The 19,867-nt window shown below is 43.4% G+C and overlaps 1 protein-coding gene across 6 annotated transcripts in view; it reads left to right on the forward strand.

Annotated features, from left to right (window-relative positions):
• Positions 1-1,608: 1,608 nt before the first annotated feature.
• Positions 1,609-19,867, forward strand: part of SEPTIN6 (septin 6) — a 42,568-nt gene continuing 24,309 nt past the window's right edge. For 4 of the 6 annotated variants that reach the window (XM_065556660.1, XM_065556658.1, XM_065556661.1 and 1 more), the window contains exons 1-2: positions 1,609-1,757; positions 11,366-11,480. In XM_065556660.1, the coding sequence (XP_065412732.1) occupies positions 1,728-1,757; positions 11,366-11,480 (145 nt within the window). In that variant the 5' untranslated portion in view covers positions 1,609-1,727. The remainder of the gene's footprint in view (positions 1,758-11,365; positions 11,481-19,867) is intronic. The other 2 variants (XM_065556659.1, XM_065556662.1) reach the window with 1 other exon arrangement.

The following is a 19,867-nucleotide window of genomic DNA, read 5'->3' on the forward strand; positions in this document are numbered from 1 at the left end:
CTGCTCATGTGTGGGGCCCCCTGACTGTGATGCAGCTTTGCATAGGCCCTGGGATCTGCCAGCATGCATTTTATCACAGGATGGGGGACCTTAGTAGATGAAAGGAATATAGTTGATGTAATATATTTGAATACAGCATTTATACCATCTCTCGTGGACGCTGAATTGAAAATAATTCATGTTGGCTTGGGTCAGAACACTAGCACATGGACTGAAAAGTGGCCAGAAGGCGTTAAACCAAAGGTAACAATAAACAGAAATGTCATGGAGTGTCATTGAGATTGATGTTAGCACCAGTCATCAGGCTGGATCCTAGGAGCAGTTCCATGTTGGTGCATTCAGTGCCTAACCTAAGAGGTGTTGGGGCTCGAGAACATGTTTTAATTTCATAACTGATGAGGGGCTATGAACTGCCAAGCCTAGAGGTGTTGGGACTTACGAACTGCCAAGCCCAGAGGTGCTGCTGGAGCTATGAATTGCCAAGCCCGGAGGAGTGGGGCCTCAGCCCTGACACAAAATAACCAGTGGGTGAATCCCTCTGCATGGGCAGAGCACCACTGGGGTCTCCACCGACATGAAACTCATTGTAAGCTGGTGGCCTTATTTAACATCTTAATTAATAACCTAGAAGAGTGGAGTGAATTGTCTGTCATTGAATTCATCACAGATGATGCTAAATTGGGACTGAAGCAAGTTCAGAGAAGAGCAACCAAAGATAAGGGGTGGTGGTGGAGAGACTGAATATTGAGGAAAGGTTAAAGGAGATGCCCACCACCTAATGCAGCACATGCCAGCAGCCAGCAGAGTTTTTAAAGGGAGTAAACATCGAGCTGGGGCAGGAGCTATTTAGTGATATACCCAGGAGTAATTGAGATGAAGCTAAGGCAGGGAACAAGGCTTGAAATGTAGGAGGATTGAGGAGGGAGTCGGGGCAGTGCTGCAGGATCAGCGGGGGGAGGGATGTAGCTACTCCCAGCAGCAGGGCAGGGCTGAGATGGAGTCTGCATGGCCCAGGGGTGCAGGCGGCAGTGTGCATCGCCTGCGGGCAGGTAGAGGAGGAACGCATCCCCCCCAGGGGGAGCAGGGCGGGGGGGTACCTGGCCTGGGGCATCTCCCCCCGGCGCCGGCAGTGGTGCAGAGCTGAAGCTGGCTGTGCGTATGCGGGGGGGAGCAGTGGGGCGCATCTCCCCCCTCCCACGGCTCGCGCGGGGCGCTCCGCCGCCCAGATACATTGTAGCCGAGAAAAGAAGAACAGGAGGACTTGTGGCACCTTAGAGACTAACAAATTTATTAGAGCATCACCTTAGAGACTAACAAATTTATTAGAGCATCACCTTAGTCTCTAAGGTGCCACAAGTCCTCCTGTTCTTCTTTTTGCGGATACAGACTAAGACGGCTGCTACTCTGAAACCTTTCATTGTAGCCGAGAACTCGCTTAGGGCTCGGGCCGGACCATTCCGAGCCGGGGGGGGGAGGAAGTTCAGCAGCTGCCTTTTCGGGGCGCGCAGCGGGGAGGGAGCGAGCTCGGGTCCGGCCCGTGGCCGGGCGAAGGGGGGATGTCGGTGCGGAGGGGCGCAGTGCCGGGGGCGAGCTGCGGGGCGTGGCGGGTGGGGCTGCGGCGCCGCGGCTCCCCCCCCCCCGGGCGCAGTGGGCGGGTCCCGGGGTAGCTCGGGCTCCCGGCTGCGCGAGGGGGCGTTTCCTGTTCGGCTTCTGGCGGCGGCGGGGCCATGGCGGCGACCGAGATCGCGCGGCAGGTGGTGAGCGCGGGGCCGGGCTGCCCGGGCGGGGGCCCCCAGCGGCGCGGGGCCGGGGCTCGGCCGGGCCCCGGACGGGCGGGGGCTCGGCTGGCGGCGCGCCGGGGCTGCGGGGAACTGCCCGCCCGGGGAGCGATGCTGGGGCGTTGCCGATGCCGAATGAATGGCTGCCCCGAGCGGCTCCGTCCATCCCCGGAGCCCGGGCTGCGAGCGGGACTCGTGCCGCTCCCGTGCCCGCGGGCTGGGGCGGGGGAACGAGCTGCTCCCCAGGTCCCCGCTGAGCCCCCTAGGGGAGATGGGCGGGACTGGAAATTGTGCGGCTCCCTGGCCCCGCGGGCTCGCACGTCCCCATTGCTCCGGAGGCAAAGTTTGGAGGCGAGCTCTGCCACCGGGTAGCTCTATAGCTCTTCCCCCTCCTCTCCCGGGGATCTCGGCTTTCACACTCCCCAGGGGATCCCGGCTTTCACCCTCTTCTCCCCCCCTCGGGGATCCCGGCTTTCACCCTCTTCTCTCTCCCCTCCCCCGATCCCAGCCTTCACCCCCGCTCCCTACTTCGCGATCCCAGCTCCCCATCGCGGAGAGGGGCCAAGTGTGGCCCGTGTTTAAAGGGGAGAGTTTCTGTGGCTTCAGGGCTCTGCTGCGTTTGCAGCTCATCTGCTCAATGTCACATGTAGCGCTCTGTGCCACCGTGAAAGCCCAAGGGACTAATGAACCAGACAGGAAGGATGGGTCCATGGTTAGGTTGCTACCTTGGTGCTTGGGAGGCTGGGTTCAATTCTAGGCATGGCCACAGGCTTCCCTGTGACAAGTCACTGTGCTTCACTTCCCCCTCTGCAAACATGATAATAGCACATCCCTGCTTTACAAGGGTGCTGTGATGTTGCATACAGTGCTGGGGTGCTCTAAGTGCATGCTCTAGCTCAGTGGTTCTCAAACTTTTGTACTGGTGACCCCTTTCACATAGCAAGCCTCAGAGTGTGATCCCCCCTTATAAATTAAAAACACTTTTTAATATACTTAACACCATTATAAATGCTGGCGGCAAAGCGGGGTTTGGGGTGGAGGCTGACAGCTCGCGACCCCCCCATGTAATACCCTCGTGACCCCCTGAGGGGTTCCGACCCCCAGTTTGAGAACCCCTGCTCTAGCTAGGTGAGGGGGAAGGGTTCCTAGTTAATCCACCCTCTGCTGAGGATGAGAGGGAGTTGTATGCATGGTTCTAGTGGTGGTGCAACTAATACATCTTATCACTTCAGGGCAGGGGTCGGCAACGTTTGGCATGCGGCTCGCCAGGGTAAGCACCCTGGCGGGTCGGGCCAGTTTTATTTATCTGCTGACGCGGCAGGTTCGGCCGATCGCGGCCCCCACTGGCCGCGGTTCGCCGTCCTGGGCCAATGGGGGCGTCGAGAAGCGGCGCAGGCGAGCGATGTGCTGGCCGCGGCTTCTCGCCACCCCCATTGGCCCAGGATGGTGAACCGCGGTGAGTGGGGGCCGTGATCGGCCGAACCTGCCGCGTCAGCAGGTAAATAAAACTGGCCCGGCCCGCCAGGATGCTTACCCTGGCGAGCCGCGTGCCGAACGTTGCCGACCCCTGCTTCAGGGTATGTCTACACAGCATTTTTGAGCCCACAGGAGCAAGCCCTGCAGCCCGGGTGGACCAACTTGGGGTAACAAGACTCATGCTAATACTCTAGAAATAGCTGTGATGATGTGGTTTGGGCTCTGGAGCCTAGGGAGGGAGATGGCTGTTAGAGCCCAAGCTGTATCTTTAAAATGCTATATCTCTACAGCTGTTCTAGCACAAGCCCCACTAGCCCAAGTCTGTCAACCCAGGTGGGGTGGCTTGTTCCCACAGGCTGCAAAACACTGTGTAGATATCTCTTAGAGGTTAGACCTGAAGGGCCTACGAGGTCATCTTGCCATAGCTGGGCACTGGAATAGAAGGCTAGTGTGGTATTACCAACAAGGAATATCCTTGGTTGATCCTGTAGTTATTTTAAAAATAATGTGGCTTTATGACTAAAACGAATTAGCGAATTTTCTGTTGATTTCTAATATTAATGGGAAAGTCTTGTGCAGCTTCCATTGCTGTGAATCCTTGTTTACTTGGCATTGTTTCCCATCCATAAAGAGCCATACTTGACCATTTTTGTTCTTTGCTTATTAACAGCTCACTTTGCTAATAGACTTTTGAATCTTTCCTGCATTGCAGACATCACTTAGAACGCAAACAAGGCTCTTCCACGCCCGTCTATCTTGGGCCGCTCTTTGCGTGTCCCTGTGCTATTAAGCGCCATACGTTTTCTCTTTCTGAGTAGTATTTGATTTAGCTCCTTTTGCATTTTCCTCCAGCTGCTCATGGCACACCTGCTCTGGCTTCATTCTTCGCACATGTCCCAAATATTTCCATCTCCTTTTCTGGATAACTCTAGCTATAAGGGGTTGTGGAACATGGATGAATCTCTGCATTTGTTATAAATTGATTTAATTTAATACCTAGTATTTTTCTATGGCATTTACTTTTGAAGGCATTTAGACATTTGTCTGTACTTTTGGCAGATTTCCAGCTTTCATATCCATATGTTAAGACGGGAATAACATTTGAGTTGAATATTTAGTTTGGTTTCTAAGCTGGCCACATCTTGGTTAAACTGGTGTTTGCAGCCTTGCCTTGCCAGTTGGTGACATTATTTCCTTCTGGACATCCCCCTTGGCATATTGTCATGGTATGAAAATTGGCACACTTCTTGTATTTCTTTGCCTTCTAAAATAAAATTCAGCATTGCATTCTCGTAAAGGGCTGTTGCACAGGACTGTTAAACACTCATGTGATGTGGCATGGCTACTGTTGCAAGGCAATGTAGACAGCTAGCTATTCACATTGTGTGATTTAAAAAAAAAAAACTTTTTTTTAGACAGACAAAAAATGAATGTCACGAACTGAAAATGTCTTTATCCTGATAGAAGACTCATGCTGTCGTGGGCCCAGACTTGAGGCAGTGGTTTGTTGTGCAGTCAGTCGTAGCATGGTGGAGAAGAAGAGCACTGTTATCTTTTGAGAGCATTGTATAAGAAGGGTGGGAGTTGGATGGCACCAGAGATTTGTTGTGGGGATACATAACCTTTCGTCCCTATGTTGTCACTTTGATACCAGCCCAGGTCAGTAGTAATGGAAAATTATTACCATTTAATGGCTGTTGAGTAGTCTCTAGGAAATAAGTGTGGTATCGATCCAGTTTCCAGGGAACATGTATCCACAGCACAAAAATGATTGCTGTTATTGTCAGCCTCTGCGGTGATGCAAAGAATGAACTCCCCCCTTATCTCTAGAAGGCAGTTCTTTCTGCTCATGGTTGAGGCACCTTAGCAGCGCAGTGTAGATGGAGCTTCGGCTACTTTCTCCGTAGATGAATAGGTCCAAGTCTCAGTTGTTGTGAATCTGACACCTTTCACGAGCAATAAAATCCTGATCCTGCAAGCTGATCAAATAGGTCCCACGTAGGCATTAGGCTTCTGCCCATGATGAAGTCATTGGGTCTCTGCTTGGATGAAGGGGTTCATGTTGCAGAGAGGCGGTCAGCTTGCGGGTCTAGATTTGCATAGGAAGCTGTCATATGTAATTTATATAGTATAAAATTGAAAGGAATGGGCGGAGGGGTGCTGACTGTTTTTTCATATCCTATTTTTTTGGTGGAGGGAATTTTTCCTGGGAAAATATCCAAATAGTCTGACATCTCGGCAACCTTTGGCAAGGGCATCAAGAAGTGTTATTAATGCAGCTGTCAGAGTCTGGAATTGCAGAAGCACTTGACTGTTCTTGGATGTTGAATGGATGATCGGTGCAATCGAGTTAGAGGAGACTGCCATCGTTTCTTCTTGGTGAATTCAAAACCACTTTTTTTTAAATTAGCCTACTGATTTATTCAGTAATAACTGGGAAAGGAAAAGAAACATGAAGCCCTTTTCCTTCACAAATGTAATGCAGGCATCTGAAGTATAGCTATTTACACTGCCCATCAGGGATTTCTGTCATTGCATAAAAGAACCACATACTTGTACAAGTCAGAAGTAGTCAGTGAAAGTGCTATTTTAGGCTGTCTTCTGATCAGAGCCAACTGGGGTCTAAATTAAGTGGGTATCATAATACAGAATCTTGCTCCCAGAAAGTGAAGTTGCTCCAAAATTCTTCTTGCTTAAAGATGAAGTGAAAATCTTTTTATCTGTTAAAAAGTTAGACATGGTTATCAAAGGACAAACTTCTTAGAAGAAACCGATAGTGGCCTTACCCAAATAAGCTCTTTTTTTGTACAAGTTTCTGGACAACTTCTTTGTTGAGAAAATTAGAAAATGTGTGACCCAGATTTTACATCCCAGAGTCTACCTTAAAATTCTTATTGAGGGCAGTCCATGGCAGAAGCTCTCGAGCGCATCCAAGCAAATGCAGTACAAAATACTGCACCGACTGAAATATTTTCCTTCAGTTTTGAGCAAAATTAATTCAGGTCTGCATTGAAGCACTCAGTATGATTTGTCACCCTCACTCATACCTTGTTTATGACCTAGACATTACATGTCGCAATAACCTGAGGACTGAGCCTTCATTTTGTACATTGAGGCTCTGGTCCTGAAAACGTGTATTTGCATAAATAGGCTGTGGGCAGGCAGAACATTTTTTGTCCATGAGTCTCCTCTCCACACAGATTTTCTCATTTCTGATGATTTTCTGGTATGCCCCAAGCAGCCTGAGTCTAAACCATTACTTTCCAATACATTTCACTGCTTCTTATCTCTCAACTACTGGACTAAAGTGCCAAGGAAAATTAGTGGAGCTTTCTTAGGTGAGCTCCACTATATTTCATAGTGATGGGTTTCATTTTATGACTGTTCTAATTTCCATATTTCAGGGCTGTTTATTGTTACAACTCTCCTTCCTTAACAGTGTATAGCAGCTTGATATGCCAAGTTATTTTACATAGTCTTTGTGTTTTAATGGGGGAGGTTAATGTACTATGATTAAAAAATCAGTTATTTACACAGTATTTGCTGCTTTGTCTGTAACGGATGTGCAGTGTGGTTTAACAGCATTTTAAAACCACAGGTGACTAGAGAAGAGTGAACAGGAAGTGAATTGTAGATAGAGTTCTACTTGGTGAAATGTGCCTTGCCTCTTGTTCCATCCGTATCACATTTATATTTAGGGATGAAGAGAAAAAATATGTTCTGAATGAGAGCCTATGCTTCCACCCACATTCCCGGTAGCAAATCGGGTTGGATTCTTAGAGTTTCAGTGTTTTAGGTAATGTTCCAGCGCTGCAGATTTAAGATTTGGTATTGAAAATGCACTTGATATTTCTTCCTGTCTCTAGTTAGAATCCTGTTTATGATTCCTTCTCTGTTGCTTTTGTTAGTGCTCATCAGTGGAGTGTTTCCACTAGGTTACTGAGGTAGTGACGCACACTTAGTGGAGACAAAACAGTGCCTGAGATTATTCTGTTGGTTTTTATTTGTGTGCATGTGTGTGTGTTACACACAGCCTTTGCAAGCATAAGTTATTACAATCTGATTCACCTCTTCTTCTCCTGTGTACAATATTCTCTAATTGTTACTCCTTTTTGAATTACTAGAATGCAGAGCTGCATACTCAGAAAGCCTTTGAGATAAAGGTGACTAGAATGGATTCCTCTTATAAACATGTGATTTGGAGGCAAGGTGCTTTGGAATTCATCAAGCGCCATATTTGGTGAACATGTTGGCAGGAGGAAGCAGCCTCGCACACAAAATATGGCTGGGGGAACATATTTACACATAACAAGGCTGTAAATATGGCTAATGGCTGGAATGTATTGTGGAGCCTCAGATTAAAAAAAAAAGCATCTATGTCTTAGTTTATTCCAAATGCATTTCTTGATAGCATTTTCCCTGTTCTAAAATATAGTTTAGTTCAATGAAAGAAAAACACATTTTATGGCCTTTTAAAAAAGGATTTTAGATATGTAAAGATATAAATCTGAGACTAAAAAAAAGTGACATTGATGCATTCTCTCACACTGGTTTTGGCCACCTGATTACTGTAATACTTCTGACAAACTAATGATGCGTTTAAAAAGCCGAATGTGAATTTTCTGCACTGGAGAGTGAAATGCCTTATTTAGGGAGATGCCTTGAATGAGAGAAATGTCATTGTGGGGGGAAAACTGTTCTTGCTATCACATTTGCATGCAAATATATGAAATTAACACTGAAATACAATTTTGGATGAGTCAGACTTGGAATATGAACTTTTGCAAGTAGTTGAGGTATTTTTATGCAGATTTCTAGCTTGGGTCCAGAATGGCTTATCATAAGTTGACCTTTGTGCAGCAGCCAGGTGGACATTTCAAAAAGGCTGACCGTGAGAAGTGAGCCACCTGTTTGCTGCTCTGCGTATCTGGGATGGGGGTGGGATGGATAATCCCTTTTGTTTCACGGGCAGGTGTAGGAGTCGGAATAAGGACCTGCATCCTTTCACTCCTACCCCCTCTGCTGAAGCGCCTGCATAGCTGTTGGTAGTTTGTTTTGTAGTAGTGCTGTTTGTGGCCCAGGAATGGATGGAGCCTTGGGCAGCCACTCTCCCTGTATTGTTTCCAGCTGGGAGTTGCTGCTGTTTGAAAGTCTCTTCTGGGTTTGACCCAGTGCAGCCCTATGGGGATTTAGCTACTGGAACCTAGGCTGCCAGATGTTGGGGGTGGCAGTGTGTGGCTGAGGAGCCATTGTTGATGCAAGACTGTGCGACTCTAGGGGTTGGGATTGTCCTTCTCTACAGATCCTCACGATTGAGATGCCGCACTCATGCACGTCCCCAAATCTCTTCCATCTGGGAAGACTAACACATTTCTAAATGCTAAACTCAGAGAGTTTTTCTGGACAGTCTGTTGCCTCTTGTGGATAAATGTGCTGGAAAGTACATGGTCTGCCAACAAACACTAATTATATATAGTATTGTCTGTAACTTGGACAGCAGCAATCCCAGAAGTATAATACACCTCTACCTCGATATAACGCTGTCCTTTGGAGCCAAAAAATCTTATCGCGTTATAGGTGAAACCGCGTTATATTGAACTTGCTTTGATCCACCGGAGTGTGCAGCCCCGCCCCCCCGGAGCACTGCTTTACCACATTATATCCAAATTCGTGTTATATCGAGTGGCGTTATATCGAGGTAGCGGTGGATCTAGACATGGAAAAGACCTGTTAGGCCATCTAGTCCATCTGTCTGCAGTGTGGGTTTATTCCCTGTTGGTCCCTGCAATGATGGCAATTGTGTCTATTGCTAATTGTCATTATTAGGATTTTACTGAACTTTAATTGGTTAACTAAGATGTTTGCATTTGCAACGATACAGAAAATGTTGCCATATTCAACAGCTCTCCATTTAGGTTGTGTTGGTAGCAACAGTTGTTACAATAACAAGTCACGGGAACCAGATGGTATTAACTCAAGAGTTCTGAAAGAACTCAAATGTGAAATTGCGGGACTATTAACTATGGTTTGTAACTTGTCCTTTAAATCAGCCTCTGTACCCAATGACTGGAAGATAGCTAATGTAACGCCAATATTTAAAAAGAGCTCTAGAGATGATTCCGGCAATTACAGACTAACGTCAACACCGGGCAAATTAGTTGAAACAATAGTAAAGAATAAAATTGTCAGACACATAGAAGAACATAAATTGTTGGGTAAAAGTCAACATGGTTTCTGTAAAGGGAAATCATGTTTTACTAATCTATTAGTTATTTTAAGGGGTCAACAAACGTGGACAAAAGGGATCCAGTGGACATAGTGTACTTAGATTTCCAGAAAGCCTTTGACAATGTCCCTCACCAAAGGCTCTTACGTAAATTAAGTTGTCATGGGATAAGAGGGAAGATCCTTTCATGGATTGACAGGGAACAAAGGGTAGGAATAAATGGTAAATGTTCAGAATGGAGTGGGGTAACTAGTGGTGTTCCCCAAGGGTCAGTCCTAGGACCAATCCTATTCAACTTATTCATAAATGATCTGGAGAAAGGGGTAAACAGTGAGGTGGCCAAGTTTGCAGACGATACTAAACTGCTCAAGATAGTTAAGACCAAAGTAGACGGTGAAGAACTTCAAAAAGATCTCGCAAAACTAAGTGATTGGGCAACAAAATGGCAAATGAAATTTAATGTGGATAAATGTGAAGTAATGCACATGGGAAAAAATAACCCCAACTATACATACAATATAATGGGGGCTAATTTAGCTACAACTAATGAGGAAAGAGATCTTGGAGTCATTGTGGATAGGTCTGAAGATGTCCATGCAGTGTGCAGCGGCAGTCAAAAAAGCAAACAGGATGTTAGGAATTATTAAAAAAGGGATAGAGAATAAGACAGAGAATATCTTATTGCCCTTATATAAATCCATGGTACGCCCACATCTTGAATACTGCATACAGATGTGGTCTCCTCATCTCAAAAAAGATATACTGGCATTAGAAAAGGTTCAGAGAAGGGTAATTAAAATGATTAGGGGCTTGGAACAGGTCCCATGTGAGGAGAGATTAAAGAGGCTACGACTTTTCATCTGGGAAAAGAGGAGACTAAGGGGGGATATGATACAGGTATATAAAATCACGAATGGTGTGGAGAAAGTGAATAAGGAAAAGTTATTTACTCGTTCCCATAATATAAGAACTAGGGACCACCAAATGAAATTAATGGGCAGCAGGTTTAAAACAAATAAAAGGAAGTTCTTCACACAGCGCACAGTCAACCTGTGGAACTCCTTGCCTAAGGAGGTTGTGAAGGCTAGGACTATAACAGGGTTTAAACGAGAACTAGGTAAATTTATGGAGGTTAAGTCCATTCATGGCTATTAGCCAGGATGGGTAAGGAATGGTGTCCCTAGCCTCTGTTTGTCAGAGCGTGGAGATGGATGGCAGGAGAGAGATCACTTGATCGTTGCCTGTTATGTTCACTCCCTCTGGGGCACCTGGCATTGGCCACTGTCGGCAGACAGGATAGCGGGCTGGATGGACCTTTAGTCTGACCCAGTACAGCCATTCTTATGTTCTTAATACTTACACTTTACAGCTATGTTGTGTTTCAGTTGTCTGATTATTGGGAAGGCTTATAACTTTGTTACTAATTCTTTCTAACCCTCAAGTTATATTGACATTTTATTACAAAATAGCTATAATTACTGATGATTAACTTCTGTTTTCCAGGGGAGGGTCATTTGTGTTGCTTCCATTATAGGGAAAGGCTTGAGGGTCCCATGCAACAAAGCTATAATAATTATAAATAAACTGTATACACACATAATTGCAGCTGTTTAAACATAGTTCTCTAATATATTTCTGTGGCAAAGCAACTTTGCAACACAAGAGGAATCGGGTATTTTGTTTGCATTATCTGGAGCCGTTTATTAAGCAGTGAGGGAAGTATTTGACAAGAAGAAAAGATTTACAATATGTACAGATCTGTTTTTGGACTGTTCAGCAGAAGGAAGAAGTGACACATTTCTCTTGGGAGGTCTTAAAAAGTGTCTATCAATTAGAGTGTTGTACTTAGAAGTAACTTCTAAAAATGTGTTTTAAATCATTCCAGGGTGAAGGTTGCCGTACTGTCCCTCTTTCTGGACATGTGGGATTTGACAGTTTGCCTGACCAGCTGGTTAATAAGTCAGTTAACCATGGCTTCTGTTTCAACATCCTGTGTGTGGGTGAGTATTTATTTCCATTTTGGGAGATTGTATTGATGAACAAGGCTGCTCTGCAGCCAGAAGTCATGTGTAGGTAATTGGGTTAACAAGGTAGCTTTGATTTATTCAGAATGCAATTTTTTTTGTCATCTGATCCATTTTCAGTAACTAAATGAGATTTACAGGCACTCTGAGAAGTCTGCTGCTGAAATTAGGGGAAATGTAATGTGCAATTCTATTGAGCAAAAGAACTGTAGAAATAATGTCTAAGATCCCTGGCTTTTTTGTGTGTGGGGGGGGAAGGATTTTTTCCCCATATTTTAATGCAATGCTTTTAGTAGAAAATAAGATGTTCAAGTCAAATAATTTGATACGAGGCCTTCTTTGGATTGTCAGTTATTAAACAATAATTGTACTGGTCTTAAAAAGCAAACAATGTTTTTTTGGTTTTTGTTTTCTTTTTCCCTATCCACTTTCCTTCTGTATGTGTGTGTGCGTGCGCGTGTGTTTGCACGGGAGTTAAATTAGTGTTTGGACCAGGCTTTGTGTGTCTCAGCATTGTCTAAGCTGCCCTCACACAGATCTGTCAGGGCACCTCAGTCATGGTGTGCAGTTACTGTATGATTTTATCTTATCACCATAGTATCTGATGGAGTCTATATAGTCTTTCATGGGATTACAGCACCAAATGGCCCTTTCTTAGCACAGGCTGAAAACTATATGAAATTAGGTACTGGTGTCAGTGTGGATAAACATTCTTTAATAACTAATGGAGCAAGACTACCATACTTCTGCTGACTGACCTAAGCCCAGAAATAAGTGTGTTTGCTGCTTTACTGCTGCTGTTCCAGGTAGACTGCACATGCAGATCTCTGGTTTCAAGGTACTGTTGATAGACAAGGGCAGAGGCAAAGGAAGAGATGATTCTAGTACTTAATAAGAGCAAAATTTCCCCCTCAAATCCTAATGACCTGTCTTGACTCTGACAGTTGGTGCTCACTCTGTGTGAAGTTCTCTCCAGGTTTGTCTACACTGCAATAGAACACTTGCGGGCCTGTGTCCGCTGATTCGGGCTCGTCAGGCTATAAAATTGCAGTATAGATGCTTGGGCGGCTCTAGCCCAAGCCTGCATGTCTACACTGCAGTTTTATAGCCCTGCAGCCCAAGCGCTATGAGCTCATGTCAGCTGACACTGGCCAGCTGCAGGTGTCTTATTGTAGTGTAGACAGACCCTCCTTGTCCATGAAAGATCCATGCATGCAATGCAGTGTGTGGCACTTATCCGCTGTGGAGTTCATAGAGAGAAATTCAGACAGGAAGAGCAGAATGGCAAGAGTTGAGTTCTGCCAAATGGAGCTGAGAGGAAAACTTTCTCTTACAATGGAATTCCTCTGAGAAGATAAACTTCATTAACAAATGGAGGTCATTGTCTGGCTCAGTTGTGATTCCAGTGCATGTGTTTGATATACCCTGTTTACATCATAGATAAAACACTGTTCCCAAAGATGGAACTCCAACAGTATTTTCTTTGCTGTTGTGTTGTTTTACTCTTCTTTCTTTTGCAGTTAAGGAGCATGTTTCCTCTAACATATAGGCGTGACTGCAGGTTTCTCATTAGATTATGTATTCTCCTTGATACGTGGAGAGCAGTTGAATACTACTGCTTGTTTCTTTCCTGTATGCAGGACAAAACTTTAACATACCAATCAAACATTAATCAATATGAATAACAAGGGTTCATCAAGATTAATATTATCACAGTGAATGTTACAGGTATTAATAACACCGCTCGTATAAATAATCATTGCAGAACAGACACTTCTACTATCTTAGTTTCATTTTCTGTAATTAAATTTTTTTAATTAACTTTACCCTAGGAAAAATTATATAGATGACTTGGCAAAGGGCAGACTATAAACTTTCTTCGGCCTTATTTGAATGGTTCATGTTGTTAAATGTTTGTATTTCTTATAAGTGTTTGGGTTAAATTCATGTTAATAAAATCAAACTCTTAAACATTTTGAAAAAATAACTTTCACCTCTCCATTTGTCAGGTTTAATTAACATAACAGCATCGTCAGTTTTTCTCATCCAGAAAGTCTTCCAGGAAAGTAGTAAAGACATGACATTTTAATGCAAAAACACAAGAAGGGAAAGAATAGGCTTAGTTCTGTGCTATTTTGATACATCTTAAAACATTTAAAAAAAAGGCACAAACTAATTCCCACTCCCCCTTTTTTACTAACCTCTTTTAATACACAGTATTTACAGAGAGATAATTCTTTTAACAGGAAACGGTTACTCAACTGGTTTATAACAAATTGCACAGTAAGACAGTTAAATATGAAAGAGCAACATTTAAACACTTCAATCACAAGTAACCTTTGTTGGAAAAAGGAGACTATGTAGATATTTTTAATAGATACCACATTGGTTGTAAGCCTGTTATTCTGCTCTTACTGAATCCCTTAATGTGATTACATTTAATTAAAGAACGATTTGGAAGTGACTTTTAACGATGAATTCAGATTAAGGGCAATTTTCAGCTGTCTTCTGCTGAAATCGATCTTTGATTTGAGACGAAAGCCAAAAATGGGGAGTGAAAAATAACTGAGCAACCTACTAGAAGCCATGAGGTTCATGAACAGAATCCCTGATAATTATCGCTCACTGTAACCGTTTCGCTCCCATAGCTGTAGCGATAAATGCTGGTTGCCTTCCACTTCAGGGCATTACTTGGATTAATATTTTGGTGCCTCAGACTGTTTCCTTTGTGCTGTCTACATTATTTAGTGACATGCAGAGAGATAGTAGAATTGGGTGGCTGAGCTTCAGTGAGTTTTCTCAATATAGGCCAGTGCAGATTATGGTCATGTTAGACTGGTATTCCACTGTACACAAGTGGTTCCTCCCCCTCAGGGAATCTTTAAAATGAAAATATCTGCTCCTCTTCCATTTGGAGCCATGAGAAACTGACAGAGCCCCACGTTGGTACTTGATCTCATCGTTTGTGACATAGCCACTCTGAGAAAGGAGACCCAGCTCCAGCAGATAAGAATGGTCTCTAATTTCTTCACAAACTGTGTTTCCCAGTTTCGCAAGCCTACGCTTCTCGTTATTTGCATGCAGTGTAGTTGTAGTCTCGCTATTTGACAGCTCTGTACTAAGAAGTGAAACTGTGTTCATGTTTGTAGCCTAAATTGAGCCCTGGTGTTAGAGGTTCTAGTCTAGGTACCATTAACAGTTGTGCTGTTGGATGCCGGGGCTGAAGTTGGTTCATGCTCTGTCTAGTGCTTTTGGGATGATGTGATCATTACAGTTCTCAATTGCACTGTTCCCAAAGAGAACACTTTACTTGTCTGAAGCAGATTTGACAGCAAAACTGGGTAGATTCAAAGGCGTCTGGCTGACATGTCAATCTATGGTGTCAAGAGACTGGAATCACCCTAGGTGCTTGCAGTGCTTGATGATAACAGAGCAGTAATGTTTCTGAGCTGTGACTTTGAAGGGGCCACTGCAAAACTGTAATACCTTTAGATCTGTGGTCTTGATCAGAATGGGTTCAACATAAGGAAGTTGCTTACAATACAACAGTGCTCCTGAGAAGAGGAGAGGAAAGTATATTGTATGGAGTTTTCTGGATTTGGGGGTCAAATTCTGCCTTCATGGGCACGTATGCAGCTTCTGTTGATTTCAGAGGAGTTGTGTGGTCATAACTCACAGGAGAATTTGTGTCATTGAATATAAAATTAGCTTTTGAGCCAATAGTAGTACAGTCTTTGTCTCTTTAAGTCGCCTGAAAACCTACTGATAGTTGGTTTTTTGTTTTGTTTTGTTTTTTTCATCATTGTTTCACCTGCCTGGAAATGGCCGCTGCCTGTCACTTGATGGCTTCAAAGTACCTCCTTTGAAATGATACTCTCTTGAAATGATTCCTCTTTTGTCCTCAAGCTCCTTAATGAAGCAGAACCAAAACCGCACACAAATTACAAGGGATCCCCTACCACAGGCTGGTATAGAGATTGTCTGTGTGGGAAGATTTCCCAGCACACCGATATTATTTTGTTAGAATGGAACTTTGGAAGTGGAGTAAATATTCTAGAATAAAATCACTTTTATTTTGGAATAGTGGCCATCTAGGAGCTTTATACTAGCAGCTATAGCAAAATAATTGTACCAGGTTAGCTATGCTGGGAAACTTCCCCACGCAGACAAGCCCTAAGGGAACTATTGTTTTTTATATATATATATATATATATATATATATATATATATATATATATATATATATATATATATATATATGTATATATGTATATATGTATATATAAAAAACAATAGTATATATATGTATATATATATATATGTGTATATATATATATATATATATGTATATATGTATATATAAAAAACAATAGTATATATATGTATATATATATATATGTGTATATATATATATATATATATGTATATATATATATATAAAAAACAATAGTATATATATGTATATATATATATATGTATATATATATATATATATATATGTATATATATATATATAAAAAACAATAGTATATATATGTATGTATATATATAGTATATTCAAAGTCATGTTGCTTTTGCTTTTCAGTAAAAGCAGGCTGTCAGAGCTTCCTGATACAGCAAGTTACAACAATGGCAGGTCACCACTACCTCCCTTTCCTTTCCCTAAACTAATTCCCAGACATGCATTCGGGGTGGAGGGGCAAAGACTGCTATAATATTGCATGATCCTTAGATACATCTTCCAGTACTGAACTCTGGGTGTGTGTAATCTTGACATCAGGCAGCAGCTTCTCCAGTAAGGATCCTCTTGTTAGTATTTTCACACTGTAACACTCACAGTAATAAACCTCCCTTCATCCCCATCCATCGTTTCTGTTTTCTGGAGAAGATTCTAATGCTGTCAGCTGGAATGAGCCCATACTACTTTGCCTCTTGTCCTTTTTACCATACCATCTGTTCCATCTGGACTTCTTTCTCTGTATAAGAAGCAATTGGCACCATTCACATCATCTTGCCGGCTGAAATTTCCCTCCATGCTGGGCAGGAACTCCTGAGATCCAGTAATAATCCTTCACTTTATCCCTTGTTCATTTTAAAATAGCTTTGTTCCCTAGTTTCAGTCAGGCATCTTTTAAAAATAGCAGAGTTCCTTAAAAACTGAAAATGATTTGAAAATCTCATGTCATTTTTTACATTAATGCTGACCCCTTGGCTCATCTTTTATATTTCTCCGATCTTACACCAAGAAATTCATTTCTCTCTTGTTTATAGTCAGTTGTGCTTTCAGATTCTTAGTGCTGCAGTGTTTGGGTTTTTAAACATGGCAGGGAAGTATTTATTATTTTAAAAACTTAAATCTTCATTTTATTTATACACACACACACTCTCTCTCTCTCTCTGTCACTCGTGGTTTTGGTTGCAGCATTTCCATTGGTGTTAGTTTTATCGTAAATTTGGGTTAAGTTTTATTTGGTGGGTGTCCCTCTTGAATCAAAATACAAAAATTGTCTTAATTGGGATTTGAAAAGAAAACCTATGGAAACCGATTTAGTCACTTTCACATTTATAAGATTTTGTTTTTACAAAACCTAAATTTGTGTGGATCTAAATTTACTTACATTGTCCCTGCTTAAAGCAACTGATATATGATTTTATGCTGCACCATTGAAGTCCGTGGGAGCTTTCCCATTGATTTTGATGGGTTCAGGATTAGGCCCTGTATTTCTCTCTTCTTTTTTTATCACTGAAGACACTGGCTTGAAAACATGCTCTTTTTAAGGGGTCACCTGCTTCTTCTCCCACATGAAGTCACACTGACATTGCAGTCCTGTATCTGTTGTGTTGCAACCAGATTATATTGATTTTAGGTGAGCGGTAATTAGCGGGTGTAGGCTCTATTGAAGCAAAGTTCTTGTTTTTGTGCAAAGCCCTTACTGCTAAAGAGTGAGGGAAGGGAGACGGCAAAAAGGGATGACTTAATATCAGAATTATTTCTAAATGGTTTTCCAGGGGCACGGTCGGCTATTTAAGGTTTACCGAATTTTAGACATGACCATTGCTGGTACACGAACGGGGAAGTGCATAGTAGGAAAGTGTGCACAAACCGGAACAATGAATGTGTTTCCTTATTTTTCATACACTGTGTTCTGTATGGGCACAGGTTCCGTCTAGTTTCTCTACTCTCCCGATCCTGAGTCGCCCGGTTGAGCATGTTCCCATTGAAGTCAGTGGCAAAATTCCCTTTGATTTCAATGAGAGCAGGATTCAGCCCTTGTTTGTTGTACCATGCATGCTTCCTGACTCCGAGATTTCTCAGGGAGACTGGCATCCATCTGAACATGCATGCTGCTACTTCACCATTCTTATCCCACCAGTAAACGCAGTACAGCTTGGCAGGAATTGCTGGAAATACCACAGCCTTTGCAAAATCTGTTTAGATTTTCTTTTTTTAAACTACCATCTTCCTGGAATCCTTGAGAAAGTCCTCGTGGGGTCATAACAGGCATCTATTTGTGCTTTCTGCTGTCTTCGCTCTCAGCGGATGTCTTGAAATCCTGATCTAAATTCTGGAAATAGTTGCTGCGCTCAGCCATGCTTTACATATTTGCTCTCTGTTTGGCTCCTACATTGGGGCTGGGCAAGCAGGTGCCCACAGAGAAAACATTCTACTGCAGCCTGAGTGAAAATCTCCTATCTGTTTTCACCCCATGTGATCCGGCCCTTTCTTTTGGGCACTCCTATTCTGCCCTCAGGCTGATGTGATTGTCAACCAAGCAACTCAGGGAGCAGCTGCACGCTCAGTTGTAGTGCTTTGGTTGCCCGGCGCCCTGTTCCTTTAGGGCAAATGGTCTTTGATCTGCAATACCGCAAACTGTGTCAGTGCATTAATGTAGCACAAAAGAGAGTACTAATAAAAATGTGGATGGCTACAACTGGGATGTTGTGTTTTAGCCCATTTTCCTTTTGATTTTTGCGCTAATTCTTGTCTAAGGTTAGAATGTGACCAACAATCAAATTCATGAGCAATCCTGATACTTATCTTTGCATGTACTGGTAGGTAGGTATATGAGGGAAGCTGTTGTTACCGCTCTTTCTCTCTCTCCAGTAATATTTATACACACACTCTTTCAATTTTAAAGTTGTAGTGAATTCGGGTGTTAGAGCTATAACCCTGGAGATCAAAGGCCACTCTGTCCTCAGAACAGGTAGAGTGTGGTCACAGCAGTGAAGGATTTTCTGTGCTGTCTTGCTAATATACAGCGCTTCAACTATGTTCTGGAGGAGTCGCCTTCAGGGCTGCGAAGGTAATTGCAGGCCCTTAGTAGGGGGTGGCATACAGAGGTTCTTTAAGGAGGAAAAAACAGACAAGTAACATTAAATGCAAGTCTGGTAGCAGGGCTGCAGCACACTTACTTCCAAAAACTTCATGGCTTTTTAAAAGTGAACATGCAGAAATTAGGAAGCATCTCCTTCTCCTGAAGTGAGTTTGGTTTTTGGTTGTGGGGCATGTATGCGCGTGCCTGCCTCCCTCTCTCATCAGAAATGCCCCAGCAGCAGAACCTCAACCTGTCTGGCTCAGCAGTGAGCCTTTGCCACGGTGCCACAAAGTGGGCAGGGTCAGGTAAGCTGCTGACATGTCAGCAGATGCCAGTTGGCAGGCACAACTTTCTCTCTCCTCTAATTCTGGAACACCTGAATTTAGCTTCCATTCTACTGTTGGATAGATGCGAACTATAAGGAATTCGGGGGGATGGAGCGGGGAGGGAAACCACTTTGGCCAGAAAGCTGTGTGCATCTAAAAACCAGTGGGAGTGGGGTAATAATGGAAGCACTTTTACCATCAGAAGAGGCTATAGTAGAAGTGTAGGCTACCCTTGGAATTGAATGCACAGTTCTCTTGCTAGAATGCGTGGTAGATAAGTTTGGGTTAAACTCTGCACTACAGCCAACTGGGAGTTGTCTGTGCTCTCCAGGTAAGGTAGTGTGCTCAGGTATTGGTAGACTGGATCCAAGTTGCTTTTCAGTATTGTTCCAAGAAGCGTGGAAGCAGGTTTCAAAGTATTATTTTTGTAACTTGTACTGCCACCAGCGTGTTAGGACCAAGGTACAGCAGGCAAGGTCCCTGGCCAGGCAAGCACCCTGATCCTGCCACTGGATCTGGGTAAATGCATGAGTCTAAGTATGTAGATCACATGTGGACTTTAATTCTACAAGGGGTGGGTTTCCATACTTCCCTGTAGAGGTCTCTGCAGAATCTACAATTGACGTGACCAGAGCAGCTGCATGCTGGAGAGGATGCTGCCGACTGGAGAATAGTCTTCCTGTTTTGGAAATGAAGTTTCTAATGAGCTCTGTGTTTGACA

Source organism: Chrysemys picta, chromosome 9 (genome assembly GCF_011386835.1).
Source record: "Chrysemys picta bellii isolate R12L10 chromosome 9, ASM1138683v2, whole genome shotgun sequence".
Lineage (NCBI taxonomy): Eukaryota > Metazoa > Chordata > Testudines > Emydidae > Chrysemys > Chrysemys picta.